Raw genomic sequence first — 20,833 nt, 5'->3', positions numbered from 1 at the left:
GGTGTGTCATGATTTAACCCCAGCTGGCAGCTAAGCACCATGCAGTTGCTCACTCACCTCCCTCACTGTGAGGTGGGGGAGAGAATCAGAAGGGTAAAAGTGAGAAAACTCGTGGGTTGAGATAAAGGCAGTTTAATAGGTAAAGCAAAAGCCACGCATGCAAGCAAAGCAAAACAAGGAATTCATTCACCACTTCCCGTGGGCAGGCAGGTGTTCAGCCATTTCCAGGAAAGCTGGGCTCCATCACATGTAACAGTTACTTGGGAAGACAAATGCCATCACTACAAACATCCCTCCTCTTCTTCCCCCAGCTTCATATACTGAGCATGACATCATATGGTCTGGAATATCCCTTGGGTCAGCTGGGGTCAGCTGTCCCAGCTGTGTCCCCTCCCAACTCCTTGTGCCCCCCCAGCCTGCTCGCTGACGGGGTGGGGTGAGGAGCAGAAAAGGCCTTGGCTCTGGGTAAGCACCGCTCAGCAGTCACGAAAACATCTTGGCATTATCAACGCTGTTTTCAGCACAAATCCAAAACACAGCCCCATACTAGCTACTACTATGGAGAAAATTAACTCTATCCCAGCCAAAACCAGCACAGAGTATGTGAAGCAGGCAGGTGGATGCTTGGAAGGACATGCTTTCATCGACATGTCAACTAAACTGATGTAAATCACGGCCCTACATTTTGCATCACAAAACCCCTCCCTACCCTTTTTGGACATTCAGGGTAGCTTTGTTTGTGCATCCAGGAGACTGGAAACAGCTGGAGACCGGCAGCAAGCAGGCAACGTGGGTTGGATGAATTTTCAACCATTGTTTAAATGTCACTTTGTCAAAATCCTTTTGGACACTTTGCTTCATAGCTCGGATCCTGTCCTCACGCAGGAAGGCTGGGCGCCTCTGGAGCTGCTCTCAGCAGGGTCTGGTATTAGAGGTGATGTCTGTTTTGCCTGGCACCAGCCAAGCCTGTCTGATTATTCGGAGAAGAATTGGATGGCAGTGCCGAGCGATAGCTATTAAAGTGGGCACCTGTGGATCCTGCTCAGTATGCCTGTGTGCTACAAGCCTACGCAGGTTTCCACAGTGTCTAGTACCAGCAGGCAATGTTGGTGTCATACCTTGGACTCGGACAACATAATTATCATCACACCCCACCCTCCTACCTCAGTGCGATTTGCTGCCAGTGTTGTATTAGCAAAAAGGGGAAAAAAAAAGCCACGTTTCCAGTGTACAGATAGTAACAGAGACGTTTGTGTGGCAGTTGTGATTAGTGTAATCTTGGTTGTTAGACAGCTTTAAGTGGGATTTAAAACAGTCAAAGATGCCAAAACAAATGGCAATGAGATAGATGGTCTATTAAGCACAGGTTGTTTGAATCACTTGGTGCAGGAAGAATTTTACCTGGTTTGTGATGCCCCGACAGTGCTAAACAAGAGGAAAAAGGGGTATGGCCCTGGTGGGACATGCCACCAAGGAATGGGCCAGCACCAGATTTCAAGTATAGCACTGGGTAAAGCTTTTAAAGCAGCTGTATCTGTTCAGTGCTTCCTTGGCTGTTGCGCTTGGGCTTCACCCTGTTCAGTGACCCACATGGAAGGAAGACTCGGCACTGTGCTCTGTGCCTGGAGTCCTGCCAGGTACTCACCCGCCCATCCAATGAGCTAGAGAAACATGACCCAAAGACTGGTCATTACACTTTTATCTTTGATTGATTGCTCAGTTGATTTTGATGTTTTTCTAGAGCAGGACCTTTGTCCTGATTTTTCAATCATTTTAATCCAAAGCTGGTGTAAGTGTCAATAAGGAACCAGGGAGGTTCATTTACCCTTTGGTGCCAGCCTAGGCTACCAACATCCCCAAGCTTCCAGGGGACCTGCTCGTTTCCAGTGACTGCTATTTAACGCTTGGGCCTCTGGAGCTGAAATGCCATTCACACCTTCCAGGCGTGCAGATATATCGTGCAAGCAGCTTTTATCAACAGCATCACGTTTCTCACTTGACATCCCAGTGTGAATCCCAGCGAGAGGACACGTGGCTGTTGGGAGATGGGCCACAGCAAAGCAGACAGCCAGAGGCAGGTGATGCATGGGAGTGCATGTGTCTTGCCAGTGAAAGGACAAGGGCATCTCCTATTCCAGTCAAATGAGGCATGTCTTCGTGCCTCTTCTGGGAACAGAAGCTCCTTTCCTATCTCCAGTAATGACCTTTGCACATGTGACATTCAACAGAGAAAACCATAATTGCATAAACTAATGATTTGCAGAGCATGAGCTTTCCCAAGGCTATGTGAAAATGGCTGGTGTTTGTCAGCAATGGGTAGATGAAGAAAACAGAAGTTTCAGGGCCAGCTGGTTTATGTATTTTTAAGTCAGTCTGCTGCTGGTAGAGCTCTAATTGACCATACTCTGCCCTGGGAGTCCTGGCTGTGCAAGGCAGCTGCCTCCTTACAGCCATCGCTTGCCTCAACTTCCACCAGTTGGCTGGAGGTGTTTTCTCCCGTAGTATCTTTTTGCTAGTTTTATTTCTGCCCGTGTAATTACTTATTCACTTAATTCCTAAAGAGAGAAGAAGCAAAACCAAGCAACTTGGATGGAAAGACAGATGAATTGCTGCTTCTGTACTGGAGATGATCAGGAATTAATTTCTGACATCCTTGCCTTGGTGCCGTCCAGCCTTCATTAAAATATTTGCAAAACTCCTCCTGGCAGTCAAGCATGCAGCGGAATAATTTGCGTCTCCCTGTAGATTGAATCGGTATCTGCCTCTGGGTTTGGCTGGTCTCATTTAGGAAATGTTTGTGTTGCTGCTGCATGGAAAGGAGTCTTTTTACTATCTTTTGCATAACAAAACAGTGTACACTTTCAGCAGGGCATACAGCAACAAACCAGCTGAGGTGGCAGCGAGTCCCTGAATAGATGGAGAAGCAGAGTTGGAAGATGACGGGGACAGTGCTCATGGCCACGAAAATAGGATCTGAGCTTGGTGCTTGAGTCTCTAGCATAAAGAAGAAGATCTTGCTCACAGAGGTAAATGGATGGAACTGGGCTTGCCGCCATCCTTACCCTTAAACAGGCTGTGCATCCCCCCCGCAAAGACCCATATCTCCCTTGTGTGCATGATGTGGTACTGTGATTACTGAAAAACACTCAGAGCCTTATGTGGTGTTTTTAGATCTTGATCAGCCAAATAAACAAGCTGAAGTTACAGTGAACTAGCTGTGACGGTCTGACCTGGGAAAAACGTGTCTGCAAACGCCTGGTGCTGCAAACCACGTGGGCTCCCCCGGGAAGCAGCTAGGTGGGAGCTACACCAACATGCGATTTAATTTTGTTTTCATTAGGAAAGGTGGGAGGCTGTGGTGAGATTGGCAAGATGAGCCAATCGTAACAAACACTTCCAGGAATTTAGCTCTTTGCCGTCTCTTGAATGGATAACGCACATGCTGCAGGTCTGCTGGAAATCAGCCTGCAGTGGCTTCGGTGGGGTGGGCAATTACCTGTTAGCATTACACTGCAGGAAAATTTGTTCTAGTTTTGCTAAATATAGCAAACAATACCTGGCACATGACACATGTATCGTGGGGTGGAGATAATGGACAACTGACCTAATATGCTGCTGGAAACTTACATTTGGGCCTGGGTCCAAGCTGTGGTGGTAACCCTTTCAGATATCTGTTGGGAGAGCATAGACTGCGTCCTCCGGTGTATATGGAGTCCCGCAGTATTAGATGTGGCATTATTCTCACTTACGTGCACATAATTATATGTAGCAACTTCTTTTAAATAGTTCAAGGCAATGTAATGACTGTAATTAGGCTGCCATATACAACATAAAAAGAAAAAAATCCCCAAAACACAGAATACATTGAGCCAGGACCTTCTTAGTAAGAGAGGAAAGTTTAAAAAACCTGAACATTTATTATGTGTTTTATGAAAACTAATGGCCTAGCACCGGCTGTCCCTTCCCATGTGTTTTGACACCCCCAGGTATGACTTGTGGAGCAGAGGTGCTGGTGCTGCAGCTGTCCCCTCCTGCTTGTCTCCTTTCACTCCGGAGTGATGCTGCAGTAACCGCAGGGCCCTGTGGGGATGGTGGCCTGGGCAGGCTCTGCTAAAACCCAGACAACTCTTCTTCTCGAGCTCGAGTTTTTCTGCAGAGTACATTCACTCCTTTGGCCAAAAAGAAGCAGCAAACAGCCTGTGCAGTGGTGTAGGAACCCACAAAAGTGAAGAAAGCCAAAGGCTTTTGCACCAGCAAAGCCCAGCTTGTCACTTTTCCCTCCCGTGGAGCACCATGCTAGCACTAATCCATGTGTGGCAGCCAGCCCAGGCTTTAGCAAGTCATGACTGCTACGCTGGGTTTATTAACAGGTTCCCATAGCACTGCCCTCCCTGGGCATCCTCTCCTCCTCTGCACTTGCTGCCGTCTGACCTTCCTGAGTGACTTGTTGACTGGGAGAGACTGCTGGGTGTTTATGAGGAGCTTCGCTCCCGTTTCAGCTCCCAGGCCCACAATGGAAACACCAACATGAGTGAATCTTTGAGTAAACAGCCAGGCACTGGAGGGAGGGGAAGGAAAAAAAACCATGGAGTAATGACTGAAATGTCAGACATTTATTATTAAGTTGGTCCTGATGTTGACAGCTGAGCCCATTAAAAGCATTCTTGATCAAAAAAGCCAAAGGCAAACCTGATTCTTAAATATCCCAGCTGTTTTTTTTGGCCTAGTTTTTAAAGTCTTAAGAAGGAAATACAATTTTAGAAAAGATTTACAGAAATGAGAAATGCAGCATTTCATCACGGCTGGTGACTTCACAGATCTGGAGCGGTGCAAGGACAGCAATTAGAGAGCAGGAGGGCAAACAAATTCTCACATCTCCTTTGCAGAGTTATTGTCAGTCTTAGAAGTCGAAACGTGTGTTGTTAGGGCTGGAAGAGCAAGAAGTCACGAGGTCCCAGCGTGAGGCTTTGAGGAGCTCTGAAGGCTTTCTGGATGTTAAAGGAATAGTTGCGAGCGAGGCTGAGGTTTGACAGACTTTGCTGGGAGCTATGAAGGTGAAATGATCGGTGCTGTGTTGTGTGTCAGTGAAGCAGAAATGCCAAAGAGCTGCTCTGAATAATGCATGGTCTTTGCGGGTCAAAGTCTCCTATGAGAAGGCCAGTGGAAAAGGCTCGATGGAGCTTACCCTAAGCATCAGCCATGGATTTCGGGTTTGGATTAGGGTAAGAATAGAGGACAGCAGTAGGAACAGGGAGAAGGAGAGATGGAAAGAAAGAAAATTGTTTACTGAAGATTGAGGCAAAACAGGATAAGTGTGAAGCCCTTCAAATGTGTAAAAAGCTACTGAAAAGAGGAAGAAAATCCTTTTTTCTCTCTGTCTCTAGGAGATGATGTCCTGAGCGTAAGCCAAACCAGAAAGACACAGATGCTGGGAAATGGCCTACTGGGGAAGTTGTAGAAATTCCATTACTGGAAGCCTTTGAAAAGAAACTGGAAAAACACCTGGTACAGCTGGTTATGCTTTGAGCTCCTTAGGCTCCTTCAAGCTTTATTTTTTAGGAGCGCGTTAATTTGCGGTATTAGAGAGATGGCACAGCTGTTGATGGCATTTTGGAAGGATTCAACTCCAGAGCTGCAGAGTCGGACACTGCCAGAACCAGCTCTGAGGGCAAAGTTTTGAGCTGAGACCACAGACCTTGGTGGCTGAACGTTGCGCAGAAAACGGAAGCTGCGAACAGAGAAAAGCATCTCTTGATATTTAATTAGGCTCCTTGTAAGTGAGCGGGAGCACACCAGCCACTTCACTGGTTTCCCCATGGCCGGGCACGGACAGATTTTTCTGACTCCTGGGTTCAGGAAGGGTGGCAGAATGTGACTGAGGCCTCCAGCCCAGCTGACATGATCCAGATGGGTCTCTGGGGACAGTTAAACTGCTCTGTCTCCGGCCATGCAGATGGGATGTGACCCCCCCACCAGGCAGCAGCTCCCTGCCAAGATAACTCCTGCCTGGCTCTGCTGATGCGGCCGTGGTCCCCCCGAGTCCTTGGCCGGGACCTTGAACTGAGGCTGCGCAGGGGGTTGCCAGGCCCTCGGATCCGCCAGCACAGCTACCCAGACAGCCTAATTTTGAGGTCAGATGGGGAGAGCTGGGAGGATACGAGTGGACGGCAGTCCCTTGTGTGGCAGTTCACATCTCCACACATCTCTCATGTTCATGGTGCCCCTGGGAACTGCACAACTATGTTCTCTTGATGAAGAACATATTGTACCGGAAGCACAGTGCTTGGCTAGATGGACCTTTGAGGCTAGAACAGCCATTTCTATGTACTCATTTAAATTTCATTGATTTTTCTAAAGAAAATTCTAGACCTCAATGGTCTAGAAATAAAACCTCTTGCCCTGACTGGCGCAACAACCTCATAATTTCTATCTATTGACAAGGTGGTTTTCACACTCTGTCTCAACATGGGCAAGCTATTCTTCAACATGCTCAATCAGAGAAAGAGAAAATTACATTTATGCACCTCCTGCCGCTTCCTGTTACATTTTTCCTCCTGGCTTTCCAGGGGCAGATGTTCATGCAAGATCCCATCTACAGGCTGGCCAGTGAGTTACCCAGCATCAGGTTTTCACAGGAAATCTCCTCTCGATGTGGGCAATGCCCAATTGCAGCCAAATACGTGCAAAGCAAGTGAGGACATGGAGTTGCGCTGACCATTTTGCACAGAGTGCATGTGTCAGGCTGGTGACCTGGAGTCAAGGACTTGGTCGAAGGATTCCCCAAACTCAAATGCTTTGAATAGCAGCAGCAGAGAGGGAGTGTGGAAGCTGGTATGATGGCCCTGCAGGTATATGACAGCAGGTTTGCTGGGCTACCTGAGGATAATGTGACAAAGGTGCTATTTTCCAGCTTCCGCTTTGGTTAGGACCTTTCTGGCCACTACATATATATTAGATGCCATTATATATATGGGTCAGGATTTTGGATGAGGAAGCCTTCATAGGTTTCAGAATTGCAACCACACTGTTTCCAGCACATAGAGTCTCCAGCTGTGATCCCTGAAGACCTGGCTCTGCAGCTTGTTTCCTTTGTTTGCATTTCAGTGGGTCATCCCGGCAGTGTTTTCCAGGAGTAAGTAAGAATTACGGACATAGATTAGCCACAGAATCCTGAAAGTGATTCACTGTGTCACTTGTGGAGGCTGTACATACCATCTACTGCCCCCATTAACGGGAACTTGTTTGCATGGGAAAGTGCTTCTGCTGTCAGGACTGGTTACAGGGGGTGACTGCTTTCGTGAACCTTATTTCTGAGATTGGCAGTTCAGCTATGCAACTCTAAATATCTGTTTCCTTGTCCAGATGTCCTATTTAGGCCAAAGCCCGCACTTCCTCTGTAAAGGAGTTAGAAAAGCATGGACTTGCCTTTGCAGTCAATTAGCTGCCTCCAAGGCAGGAATTATCTTTAAAAGGAGTTGGATTGGAATAGGGAACATGTGTCAGACCTGGAACCAGAAGATGCTTGTCTGCCCCAGTGCCTACAGAGGCGAATTGAACTTTTCTTAATTGCTTTTTGGGAAGGTGATTGTAACTAGATAGCTGCTTTCCTTTGCCAAGAACTTGGGGATATTTGTCGCTCTAGAGTAAGAAGGAACAGCAGAAACAATGGAGCACTTATGACTGCATCAGTTTATGCTTAATCTTTCAAACAGTTTTTCCAGAGAAAGACACTGGCCTTGAACTCTGTCTTAGTTTATTTGCTATGCTCATCTCTTGCACCATCAGGCAAACTGGAAAGCTCAGGCATGTTAGTGACCATTCCCGAGCACCAAAATTAGAAGCTCTTGTTGAATTGCGTGGCTGAGCTCAGGGCACTGGGGCTGTCAGTGGCCAGGGGAGGGTTAGAGGACAGAAATGTGGGGCTTTTTTTTTTTTTTTAGATGTTTTGCTTCATCGCTGTGTTGCTGCTGGCTGGCAGTGATGCAGGTGCAACCTCCCGAACCAGCCAGGAAGGCCAGCAGAGGCCAGGAGAGTCACATCTGGCCAGCTCCTTACTCTTCGCAATGTGCACTGAACAATCCCTTTGGTTAACAAATTCCTGTGTGCTTGTGACAAGGAGCAGGGTGAGGAAAGAGGAATAACTCCTGCCCAAGTGCCAGGGCAGCCAGAAACGCTTTCAGCCCAATAGCAACTGCAGCAATGCTGCTGCAGCTACCTTCAACGTCTTGCTGGGGCCGGATCCAAAGCCCCGCTATACCTACTGGTTTTGGCACACTTTGAAACAGGCATTTGTGCCATCTCACTGCTGCGTGCATTAGGTCATCCCCTGCCTTCGAGCCAGCACGTGGCCATTGGTGTTAGGGCTGTGGGATGTCTTTCTCTGCCCCAGCTGTACCTTGTCTACTGCTTCAGCCCTGCCTCAGCTCCTTCTTCCCCAAAGTGTTTCAGCTCCTGATGGGCCCAACTTGAGGTGTCTTGGCTTTCGCTTTCAGGACTTGGCATCCTACCGCTGGAGTTAAACACCATCTGTGCCCGTGAGGACATTGGTGGGGAATGCAGTGCCCCAGAGCGTGCTATAGGGTGTATAGGGAAGGCTGCTATTTCCCTTCCCCTGTATGGATGCTGACTTCAGAAAAGAGAGCTGATAGGGGGTCTCTGATTAATGCATCAGATCTAGGTCCCTGAGAGTGATGCCACCTGCAAGCTGGACACTTGCACTGACCTAATGTCTTTGTGGCTTCAAGCCACAGTAGCACCATCTGCCAGCAAAGGACACCTTCCCCGCACCCCGCAAAGCAGGCGTGGGGTTGGATCTTCACATGCTTTCATGCCAGGGTGTGCCAGGGAGGACCTGACCTTCTCCCAGAGGCAAGCAGCCCCTGTTGAGGTTTAAACCACACAGGGGATTTTCTATTTTTGGCATCCTTTTGCAACTAGCAAAGCACTTAAGTTTTTGGAAAGAACCTGCAATCCAGCCCCACTGAGCTGTCCTACAACAACAGGTTATTGTTCTGGCGTAGGTGAAGGACAGGAGACCTCTGCACGGGAGCTTTCCAGGAGCTGTGCTGCTTAGCTGGAAAGAAGCAGAACTTCTCAGCATTGAATCTACCTGCAGTGCTAATGCCGACTGCAGAGCTGGGAGGTCTCAGTGTGCAGAGTGTGAGGAATCCAGCTTCATGCGCCAGCACCGTGTGGAGCTGGCACTTCCAGCCCCTCCTGTCCCTTGCTGTAAGTGGAGTGTGCCTGATGCAGGATGAAGGCCAGAAAACTAGTGTAGAAACATTGGCAGGGCTGCCTCGCTGTCTGCGCCGGCTGCAGAGCACTTTGGATGCTCCCAATTCCTGGAAGCTTACTGTCTTTTGATAGAGAGAAATACAAACTATTGCTGTCATTTGACTTGTCTGTAACAGCTCAGAGACGTTAGAAAGCAAAAGCTGAGATCCTGCTTCGAATTTGCAGCTCTAGTTGTGGCTATTTACTCCATGCCTGTGGTTATCATGGTGCTTTCAGCCCGCCAGTGAGAAGTGTCCACTCCCTTAGTGATGATCCTGCTACAGCCCCGCTAAGCCCTGTGGACAGTGTGCTTGTATCAGTACAGAGACACTTCCAGCTCATTCCCATACATTTGCCAAGGACAGCTTTCCCCTAGGTAGCCTGAGCTGTGGTTTAGATGAAAGGAAATTTGCGGTTTAAAAGCATCCTTCCATTTCAGTGAGACTTTTGTTTTGCAGACAGTTAACACTATCATCTCCTACTTGGGCGGCACTAATTGGTATTTCCTTCTCTGGCCTCAGACTTGGCAGCCTAACCCTCTGATACAGCAGTGCTGCTGCACTGTGCCGGGCAACCGTCTCGCCACGATGATAAAACTGTTCGCATTTGCTGGCACTCCTGACATCTCTTGAGGTTGTCACAACAGCAGCAGCTGAAGCGGTTATGTAGGTCTGGTGTGCAGACCTGACCTGTAAAGGAGAGCAGGCTCCAGACCTCCGCTCTGCACTGGGCACGGGGACACCGCTGTCTGCACCCTTTGCAAAAGGCCAGATCCAGGAGGTGGCACGTGGCAGCATTGTGACACACGCAGAGCCTTTCCCTGGCAGCAGGCATGTTCCCATGGGTGTCTGCAAAGGGAAGCTCTCTTTGCCAACCGGGAAAACTGGGTATAATTTAGCTCCCTCCAAAAAAAGTCTCCTGGAACTGAACACACCCCATGGAAAGTGCCCTCCGGGCAGCTGCAGCAAATCCAAGGAAGGCTCTGCTTATTTCCAGACTGGAAAAGCAAATCTGATGTTGAAAATATGGCTAAAATAGAAGCTACCTCAGCAGAGAAAGGCCGGGGAAGGCTGCAGTGGGCAAGGGCTGCCAGTTCCAAACAGGTCTGAAAACAGGAACATTTTGAAACTACCAAAAATTCAGAGCTGCTTCTCATCTGTGGCCTTGCATGTCACTGAAGTCCCTTGGTCCAGTTCTAATCCTGACTTTGCAGTTTGCTATCATAACTTTATAAAATCAAATGCCACTGGCAATGGAAATAGATATTCCCTCCCAGACAGGAGCTTCAGTAAAGTGTTCCAGGAGGCAGAGGGGGAAGGGCTTCCCCAGCTGAACTTTACCAGAATTTTTACTGGCAGAAAAGTCTCAACATTAAAGAAACATGGTTTTCTTATCAGAATGTGCTTCCCTGGGCCATCTGTCCTCAGTTGTCTGGTTTTCATCACCCTTGTGACATTCCTAAGGCTTGGCAGTAGCCAGGGCTGCTTTGGAGGCACTGAGCAGGATACGACCCCGCTTTGAAAAGCTTCCACCTGAACAGCAAATCCTGGCAAAGGAGTGCAGGAGAGATGCCCCCTCGGATGGCAGGAGGAGGGAGAGGAGGGGAAGCATTGCCAGCTGCAAACCACCCGCTCCTCCTGTTGGCATGCTGGTGCTCCCCAGGACAGGCAGGCTGGGAGCTGCCATGGGGCTGGGCCATGCGGGTATCCTGCTCTCCGCAGAGCCCTGGCTGCTGCAACCAGTGCGGTTATTTTCAGTGTTTCCCCCTTTGTCATTCAAACACTTGTTATTCTGAGCAGCGCGGTGGTGGGGCAGGCATCCATGCCCATGCTTCCCCAGGCAGTAAATGCCGAGCCCCCCCCATTTGTACAGTCCCCTGGGGTCCTCCTCGCCCACCGTGTGCCTGTGGACCCCTTGGCCTTTCCCGCTGCCCTGGCTGAGCCCTCTGGGAGCAGCCAGAAGGGAAGTAGGAGGGAGGTGGATGGCTGAGCCCTTTCTGTGTTTTGGTGAGTCCCTTTTTTCCCCAGCTGTATCATTTAAAATGTGTTTAGGGCTCTCCCAAACACCCACTGCCAGAAGCGCTGCCCTTGGAAGGTGAACTGAAAGTCTGCAGCTATTTAGACAGACAAAGAAAAGAAGAATTGAAGCCGTTACCCTTCCTCTCGGTACTGGAAGCAGCATCACGGAGGCATGGGGAAGCAAGTTGGTGTCTCAGAAAAGTCACACTGGTTACTGGCACGACGGCTCCAGGCTCTGCTGGCCATCAGATAGGGGAGGAGCAGGTGAGATGAAGCGCTCCCCTCTTCGGCTTCGGGAAGAATCTTTATGGGGGCAGAAGACTGGCTTTTGAGGATGAGTCTCCTATAAATAATACTAAGCCCAGTCTAGGGATCAGTGAAACACTTTCACGCCTGCTAAAGCTTCCTCAGATCTGCACTTGTACAAGCCAAAACTGGAATATGGACAGGGACTGTTCCCTCCTGGAAACTTGCTGCTGGTTCTGCCTGATGTGTCCCTGCTGTGCAGTACCTACAGGGTGGCCCTTGACCTGCTGCTTGCTATAATCTCAAGCCTGATATGGACCTTGCCGTGGAACAGATGTGGCTGACATTTAGCGGGAATGCTAGTTCTCATCAAAACAGTGCCTGGGGAGATGCAGCCTGTGCTCAACCGTCCAGCTGACGCGACCTGCTGTTTTGCAAGCTTGGTCAGCAGCTCACTTCATTGAAGAAATGCTCTTGGCTGAGACTGGGTGATGTTTCCCAGAAATGGCATGGGCAGGAAAGATGTTTTGAGGCCAGCTTGGCATAAGCTGGCCTCAGTGCAACATCTTCAGCATTCTTCCGGGTGGAAGAAACCAACTTGGAAGAGTTTGGAGCTAAGCTGGGTTTAGCCAGGCCACAAAGTCCAAGAGCAGTGAGCAAACGGCATGAAGAGGCTCAGCCTCCCCTCCTGCCAGCCCCACTTGCAGAGACCTCTCCAGGTAAAAGCTATGCTCCGTTTCTCGTGATGCAGCAGAATCAGAAATATCCCAGCTGTGGGAGGCACACTTCCAGGATACCCTTTGTGCAAAGATGTCAAGGCAATTTACGGTCCCAAGCCTATTTGGGGCTACCACCTTTAGTGCATTAATTTTACATACAGGCAAAGCGAGTCGTTTCTCATCTCTCCCTCGACCGCAGACAGACTTGTTGGCAGATCTGGGAAGAGGAGCGTGTGCTGCCCCCCCTCCCAGCTGCATCTGGTTGCATTTGAAATTTCAAGTGAGAGCTAGAGCTTTCTCTCAGCTTGATCATGCGTTTTTTTGTGTTTCAGCCACTTCTTCAAGGAAAATGGAGAGAACTCAAACACGTCTTTCTAACCAAAGTGAAGTTCAGGATATGCTAAGAACAAACCATTTGGTTTGCCCAAAATACAAACAGCCATTTGCTCAAGGGCTATAATTCATGGGGAACCCCAAGAGGCTTCAACCCCCAGCCCCGGCCGCTCTGTCCCAGGCTGTTTTGGGTTGACTCGCTGCAGTCCTTTGGCACAAGCAGCGGAGCGCCCAGCTCTGCGGGGAACAGCGGGCAGGGCTATGCCGGTGCCAGGCGGACACATCCCCCGGCACAGTGACCTCTGGGGCCACTCCTGCCCTTGCAACCCCGCAGGCTCCCGCAAACCTGCCCGCGGGTCCCCGGCGGGGTGAGGGACAGGGACGTGGCGAGGCTGAAGGCCTCGGCTACCTCACCTCAGCCGCTTTCGGCCTCAGTGCAGGGCTGGAAAGAGCAGCACCGACATCTCGCTGCACGCCCGCGGGGCGGCCGGGGCCGCTCCCCCGCCTGCCCCGGCCGAGCCTCCCCGCCGCCAGCTGCGGGCTCCAGCTGCGGGCTCGGCTCCGGCTCCGGCACCGGCACCGGCTCCGGCGGAGCAACAGCGGCCTCCAGTGCCGAAACCTCCTCCCGTTCTGCATCCAGGGACCCGCACCCTGCGTCCCGCTGCACCGGGCGCCGCATCTCCCCTCCCGCCAGCCCGCAGCCCTGGGGCTCGGGCATGAGTGCCAGCAGCAAAGGTCGCCGAGGCCACTAACAGGAAAAAAAAAAAAAGAAAATATTTTTGCCTGGAAAAAAACGGAGCCTTTTGGATTTTCCGAGGCCGTGGGTAGCTGTGACCTGCGGGACGAATCTGAGGCTGGTGGCTCTCGGTGCACAGGGACCATGTGATGGGGCACTGGCATATGGACAAGCTGGAGACAGGTCAGCATGAAGATGACTTGTTGGACTCTTCCTCCTGGCAAAGGCCCTGGAGTAAAGGGCTTTAATGCCCTGTATTTAACAAATGTAATTGCAAGTCATGAGAATGCTAAAACCTCTTATTGCTTGGATGCTGGAAGTTTAGGACAGGAAAACAAAGTTCATGATGCAAAAAAGAGCCTCCTTGTTATACCAGAGCCTGGCTCTCTCCTTGGACATGTCCTAGCCTTGTCCCTGGGGCCCTGTCAGTAATTTGCTCACAGCTTTTTATCGACATTACCAAAAAACCCCATATTTTTCAGGAAGGTATTTTAAATGTCAGGGAAAGGGGTCCGCTGTGTGAGTAAGAAATCCCAGTGCAAGACATGGCAATGCTTCTATTTTATTAGGAGTTTGTATAGCTGAGGGGCAGCTTTGTGCTATCTTCTCCAGAACAGTTGCACCTTTCAGTTTTGAGCGGAGTCAGAGCGTGGAGAGGGGTTTTGGCACATTCCCCTGTTCTTTATGCGCACATTAGTTTTTCTTTGCCTGGAAGAGACGTTAAAAATGCTAGAGGATGCCTTCAGGTCCCTGATACACAGAAGACCCTGGCTCAGAGGACAAAGAAAGGCAGAAAGGAAAATACTGCTTAAATCATCATTTAAGTGTTATTCACAGTAAGTAAGGCCACATATTCTTGACAGGGAGTTCAGGGTTACCATGGACATGTGTTAATTAATTCCAATAAGCTCAAGAGCTGGCGCTTCCTGACACCTCCTGGCAGAATAATTCACCTCTGTGCTGTAGGACAGCACTAAGACACCTCTAATGCCTGTCTGGCTGCAGATGATAAAGGTTATTACTTTGTTTTGTAGGTTTTTACAGACAAATGACTGCCATTGTGTCTTGCTTGGGCTTGGGCCTGCTCCCAGTCTCCCCTCCTGACTGCTTCTGCAGCAAAAGTGACAAAAATATTAAAAAGGTACCTGCAAAAAATTATTATTTTTTGCCCAATAGTGGACTTAATTACTCTAAATTGTTCCATTTTCATGTGGAATCACGATGTTCTCCTCTTTGGAAAGACAAACCCATTTCTCAGGTGCATAGAGAAATGCTGGTAAAATGCTTTTCAAGCTGTTTTGCGCTTTGCAAAAAGCATTTTGCACGCTGGGTCACAGTGAAGTGACCAATGGTGACAAGTGAGACATCGCTGCCGCAGGGACCCACCAGATGCTCTTGCAGTAGTTATTCCCAGACTCCTTGCAGGCCTCCAGCTCTTGTCAGACCAGTTGTACACACAAAACTGCAAATGACATTTCATCTTGCCTCTCGGCTACCTGACTTTTCCCCATGGACTGAAGCTTTATAGATGAGAACACCCCGTTTATCTCTCTCCTGAGACACTTGGCACCAGGCGGTTTGAAAGTCCTGGTGCCTGGCTCAGATTGCCCTGGCCAGGAGACCAAGTGGCTGTTGTTCCTAACCCCAAAACTTCTTTGCTTGGGAACGTTACAGGGGAGCTGCAAGGCTCAGGGCTTTGATCCACAGGAGCAGCACATTTCCAGTTGCAGCTGCTGAGAGCTTGCACAAACAGGAGCTTGAAAAAGTCCAGTGATGCAGTGCCTGTCAACGCGATGCGGGTGCCAGCACCAGCTTCTTGTCCATCCCTTCTCTCACCTGATTCCTGGCTGCCTCTGGATACATCACCGGCTCAGTCTTTTTCATTTTTGTACCCCAGACTTTCCTTCTTGTGACCACTGAGGTCTCCCATACCCTCCGAAGCCATGCTCCGCACCGGGAGGACATAGCATCCTCGAGGCCACTTTGCTTCCTGCGTAGCTGGCTTTGAAGCCTTCCTCGCTCTCTTTACCCTGCTCTTGGTTCATGGCCAAAGCCCTAATGATGTTGTGTCTGACGAACCTCCCACCCCCATCTGTTGCACAATACAGCCGACAGCTGGTGCTGGGCTGCTGGCTTCCAGCATGGTCATTACTACCCTGCCATGCCGCGCCGGGTCATTAACTGTGGTGCCTTCATTCAGGAGATCCCACTCAGCATGTCTCTGCCTGACTGCATCGTCTTCAGCCTTAAAATATAAACCCAGCATTTGAGCAGGCCAGGAGCAGAATATGGGGCAGCAGCCTGGGTTAATGAAGGAAAGAGGGGACAACCAGACCAACAATTCTTATCCAGGCTCTTTTTCCTGGCGATCTGGCCTCTGTTACTTGTTACTGCAGAGTTAGTTGGGAGGCAATGCTCCTAAAAGCAGAATTTGGCTCCACAAGCCCATTCATCCAGGGATAGAAAAAACTGGAATTTGAGCTTCTGTTAGAGATTTCTTTGCTGGTGGCAGATGGGCGTATGAGCCTGATCAGCAAAAATCCCTGCCTCCACCAGGTAGAGTCAAGGATGAATCTCCCTTAGCTCCACAGACCGGGGCATCTGGCTACAGATAAGACTCAATCTTCCTAACAGAGATTTTTGAACCACCTAATAGCATTGAATTGGAAGTAATTCCTTCACTTGTCTGACAGAGTGCTTCCAATGTATAAATATACTCAAAATTACCTAGGGCCCAAGCCAGATGAAATGAATCAAATCTTGCCAGAGACGTCACTAGCATTTGGACCTGGTCTTCTGCTAAGACAGTGCAATCTGGCACCAGCACTGATTAAATATAAGGCTCATTCTTAAAAATACCCAGAGCAAATTGTATCTTTTCATATGCAGAGAAGACAGAAAGCAGACCTCAGCTATAAATTGCTGGGGTGAAAAACTATAGTTTTTCCTCAGCCACCACACATCTGAGGTCACCTGGAAAAATATTTTTCTGCCTGCATGCTAGATCTGGGCAGACTTTGAGGACTTTGCCATTTATCTGAGTTCCTGGACACCCGCCAGCACAGTCCGAGCAATCGCTGCAGCTTGGCAGTTGCAGGTGTGGGGAGGTTTTGGCCGTGCGGTCCCTGCTTGTGGGCAGCTTGTGTGCTGTGAGCCGCACACAACAGACCTATTTCGCAGACGGAGTCCACATGCTTAGAGCAGCGGGTGCAGCGTCTGTGCGGGAGGCCAGATTCATGCCAGATGTGCTGGGCTCACTGCCCACGCTACACCCAGCTGCATGCAAACGAGTTGCTTTCTAGGAAATCCCAGACATATGTAGTAGCCCTTGTCTGCGTGATATTTAGACTTGCAGGAGGTCCATATACTCACAGGTTCTGAAAGCACAACAGGCACTCGTTGCCATATAGGATGTTGTCCGTGCCACAGACGGGGTCAAAGATCTTTGTACAACCTTTTCTTATGTCAAAATTGCCACAAGCTGCCTGGAGACACAAAAGGGTAATGCTGAAAATATTAAGCATGCTTTCAGTTTACCAAAGGAGCTTTGCACTCACAGGGAGGTGCATAATTCATATATCTTGATGACCCATTCCAGCTTGCTCAGAGCTCTGCTGTGAACTCAGAAACACTGGGACCGCCTGTCACCATGCAGTCCCTTAACCAGCTGAACTGCACCTGGCACTGCTGCACACCCTTAGGAGTAACAATATTGAGTAAGTAATGCTCCCTGGGCAGTGCCTGATCGTGTTCTTCCCCATTTTTATTTTTGTGCCACAACAATACCTGCCCTCGCACTTGCAAGCCAGTGAGTAAGGGGAGCTCTGATCTTCTTGGCAGGTAACAGCAATATTCTGCTCTTTATTAACAGTTTTCCTCCACCAAGTGTGGGGAAATGCAGTCGGAAACCAGTACCATCACTGGGCTTTTGCTGTGGCACAGCAGGTGGAAGGAGGTTCCCAGGCACTGGCATCTTTGGGCTGCCAACCCGGCAGCTCACTATACTTCACTGTATTTAGCAACTCTGGCTCCCCAGTGTAAGGGTTAGTGCTGTCTTACTAAAGCTGCGCATGCCCTTGTGCTACACAAAAATAGGAGCCTTCACCTCTGTTCCTTTGCCAGCAGCTCCATCCATCTCAGCATTTCCTAGAGAAAGAGTGGAGAGAGAGAGAAGACACCTTAGCACTCATCACTTGGGCTGGTTTCACGGGGGACCTAGTAAAGCTGCTTTAGTCTGAGGACCGTACGTCTTCACTCAAACACCTTTGTCCCAGCAAAAAATTTCTTCCCCTGGATGTCCCGCATTTTGCAGCCGGGTCCCTCCCTGCTGCATCTGCCTCTTACCCCTGGCAGAAACACTGTGATGGTGCAAGGCCCTGTCAAGGCCAGATGCAATTCTAGTGACTTTCCGTGCCAGCTGCCAGGGAGCAAAGGTGGCTTTTGTTATCTTTTACCATGCATTCATGGGTAACTGAGAAACTGCTGCTGATGCTGGACTGGTGCTGGAGTAAATCCGGGGTGATCTTTTTGGTGTTAGTGGGTTTGTACCACAAGGATGCAGAGCAAAAGAAAAGTTGCTGAAGGTCTCTACTAGAAAGAGAAATGATTGGACCCTAAGGTCTCACACCAAAGCTGGTGGGAGCAATCCATGACTTTGGTGGGCTTCACCACGGAGAAGCTGGCCCTGAGCTGACAGCTGGAATCACGTGGGTGGAACATGCAGTGGGTGTATTTTGAAAAACAACCTGAATTTGTTTGGCAAAAGGCAGTACTGGCAAGATGACCTTGGGTTGCTTATAGATCCAGAAGTCATCTACATGGAGGATTTAGACTACATCTGTATTAACAACCAGTGTGGCCCAATAGCAGTGGGTCTATAGAGTGAAACGGTTTGGTGCTGAGGACCTGACAGCAACACTGTTTAATGTTTCAGGGACTTTATTTTGGAATAGCACTGGTCCAGACCCAGGAGCTGTAGCTTACTATATGCTCAGTTCATCTGAAATGAGTCCAGATTTTGTGCTCAGACAGCTCTGCAATGGCAACTGCCACACAGTAATTACGATGACAGAGGGCTTGTTTCAGAAGCATGCTCCTGTTCCGAATGAACCCACTAAGGCAGAAATCCCTGGTGAGCAGGACCTGAAGAGCAGCAACAGCTCATGTTCTCATTCCTCTGCACCATATGGGATTTTGAAAACACAGTTGGCTTAGACGTTGACTTTGGTAGCGAGAGCTGCATTTTCCCTTGCATAGATGCATTTCCTGTCTTCTTGGGTTTGCTTTTTTAAAACCAGAATAGCACCTATTCACTCTAAAAGAATTGCACTGCCCTAGAAATCACCAGCTCCAGGCTGAATCCTAGCCCTGAAGGAAGAACGTCAGCCCAGCAGGCCTGCTCGGTTTTGCGAGCAGGTGCCAGGCACCCTTTTAAAGCCTTTGCTTTAGGCTTGCTCACAGATCACTGGTTTAATGCACGTTGGCCATTGCAGCATTCTCTGGTATTCCCTGCCCAGGGCCACAGCAAGGTCCCAGCACCAGCTGGCCCGTTCCCAGGCTCGCCTTCCCGTGCAACAGACCTGGGAGCTTTAGCAAGGCGAGGAAATAGCTCCTAAGCAAAATGTTGCACTCACCTTGGTAGCAGCAGAGTGCCAGGGAGAGGAGCAGGAAAACACCAGTTGCCTTCATGGTCAAGGTGATGCTTTACTGGGACACTTCTCAGGCTTTCAGAGATCCTGCCTCCGGCAGTCTATGCTGGGACCTTATATCTTTCCCCATCTCTGGCACCACCCTGCATGGCCAGCTCCACCCCACAGTCTTGTGATGACAACATTCAAAGTACAGGGACAACACCAGGTGGCAAATGGCTCATTGGCGTGCGGGAGGATGAAAGTCTCTCCGAAGCCAATGGAGGTAACGATCCTTACCGCTGGCAAGGACTGGAGCCGCACCTCAGGTGTGGGAGGCAGCCTTGGGTCTGCACTGCAAGCCGGGAAAAAGAGACTTTGTACAAGCAGCAGATTGGAGAAACGGACAGGATGGCAAGGGAAATAGATGTGTTAGCATGAGTAGTGTGGCCTTGATTAATGACCCTGCCACTGCCACTTGCAGGGCTCTGGATGAACATGGCTTTGGTCCACACATGCCTTTCCTGGCGTGAACTGCAGAGCAGAGCTGGGGTGTCGCAGCTCCCCTTCCCTCCCCGGACAGATAGGGACAGCAGCAAGAACTGCTGCTGGAGAGCAGAGATGTGCCTTGGGCTCGCTTGTGGCTGCACATTCAGTGCTGTTATTTTGACTGCACATCTCTCTGCAGGCAGGCAGCTGAAAGGGGCTCGTTGGGTTGGATGCTGCTCTCTTCCCCTCTCCCCGCCTGCAAGTTTGGAGTAAACCCTGGGGATTTCCTACATTTACTCCACCAATGGTGCATTGCGGAGAGTGGATCAGTCCCTTGGGTATTAGAAGGATTAATTAATGTTTCTAAAGCACTTTGATATCTCAGCCATAAATCACTGGAGAAGTGCAAAGCAAATTATTACTAATGGGGGCTTATGACTCAAAGACAGATTTTTAATTAGATGAACGGGAAAAAGTCAATGCCAAGAGCAATTCAAGGAGCTGTTTGTGAGACAGAAATCTCAGCTCAATTGGCAGCTGTTCCACTGTCCAAGGGAGACCCCAGTCCGAATGTGGCTCTGGAGGATGCTTTCCCCTGCCACAAACATCCCTTGTGAACTTGCTTCGGTGGTGATGGAGAGTTTCCCTGCTCTTGTCTGGGCTTCCCTCTGCTCTCCCTGGGGCAAGCAACATGAGGCTGAAAGAACTGCTCTTAATGACATCTGTTATTTTATTAACTCGGAGAGTAAAGCTGGCTTTGGGAATGACCAGGTCAGCAGCTGTGAATAGCTGGGCTGGGTGTTAGAGGACCTCTGTGAGCAAGCAACAGTCCTTTAGCGTGCCTGGGACAAAGATTCATGTGGTGTTATCACCCTCTGAGGAGCAAGGGAGGGAGGTATGATCATTTTTTATAGCTGAAAGAGGTTCATCTCCATCCAATACTGTCCCCTGTTACTCCTCTAACACACCTGCCAGGTTCGCAGCGTGGGTAAAGCCAATAGGTCCTTTGGTCTCACTTCCCAAAGCTGGAAGGGGACTTAGCAAGGACATTGATGGTTATACACCAGGGCAACTGGAGAGAAGATTTTCCTTTTCAATCTGTAACACATGTAAATAGAACAGTGCTGAAAAGAGTTTCTCTGATTACCCTTGTTTGGGATGTGCCCACTCCTCATAAACCACATTTGCACATTTTTCAGTGTAGAGATCCTTGCTGTAGCCAGGAAATATGATCGTTTTGATTGTCCAGAAACAGAAACATCTTTCCTCAGATTCCTTGGAAACATCCAGGCACATTTCCAACCTTGAGTTTGATGGGTAAACCCTCAGTGTTTACGAGAGCTGCTGTGCAGATGGGAACTGTGTTGGCTCCTGAGACATTTCAAGTGTGTG

The 20,833-nt window shown here is 49.5% G+C and overlaps 1 protein-coding gene across 1 annotated transcript; it reads right to left on the bottom strand.

The window, feature by feature from the left end:
• Nucleotides 1-13,951: 13,951 nt before the first annotated feature.
• On the bottom strand, nucleotides 13,952-19,013 carry SPINK1 (serine peptidase inhibitor Kazal type 1). The gene is made up of 4 exons (XM_052816076.1): nucleotides 18,959-19,013; nucleotides 17,431-17,471; nucleotides 16,698-16,810; nucleotides 13,952-14,033 (listed from the first exon to the last, which is right to left on the bottom strand). Exons 1-4 carry the CDS (start codon nucleotides 19,011-19,013, stop codon nucleotides 13,952-13,954), a joined length of 291 nt encoding a protein of 96 aa, XP_052672036.1.
• Between the last annotated feature and the right edge of the window lie 1,820 nt (nucleotides 19,014-20,833).

Source organism: Harpia harpyja, chromosome 20 (genome assembly GCF_026419915.1).
Source record: "Harpia harpyja isolate bHarHar1 chromosome 20, bHarHar1 primary haplotype, whole genome shotgun sequence".
In the NCBI taxonomy this organism is placed as follows: Eukaryota; Metazoa; Chordata; class Aves; order Accipitriformes; family Accipitridae; genus Harpia; species Harpia harpyja.
This window is presented reverse-complemented; position numbering and strand designations above follow the sequence as displayed.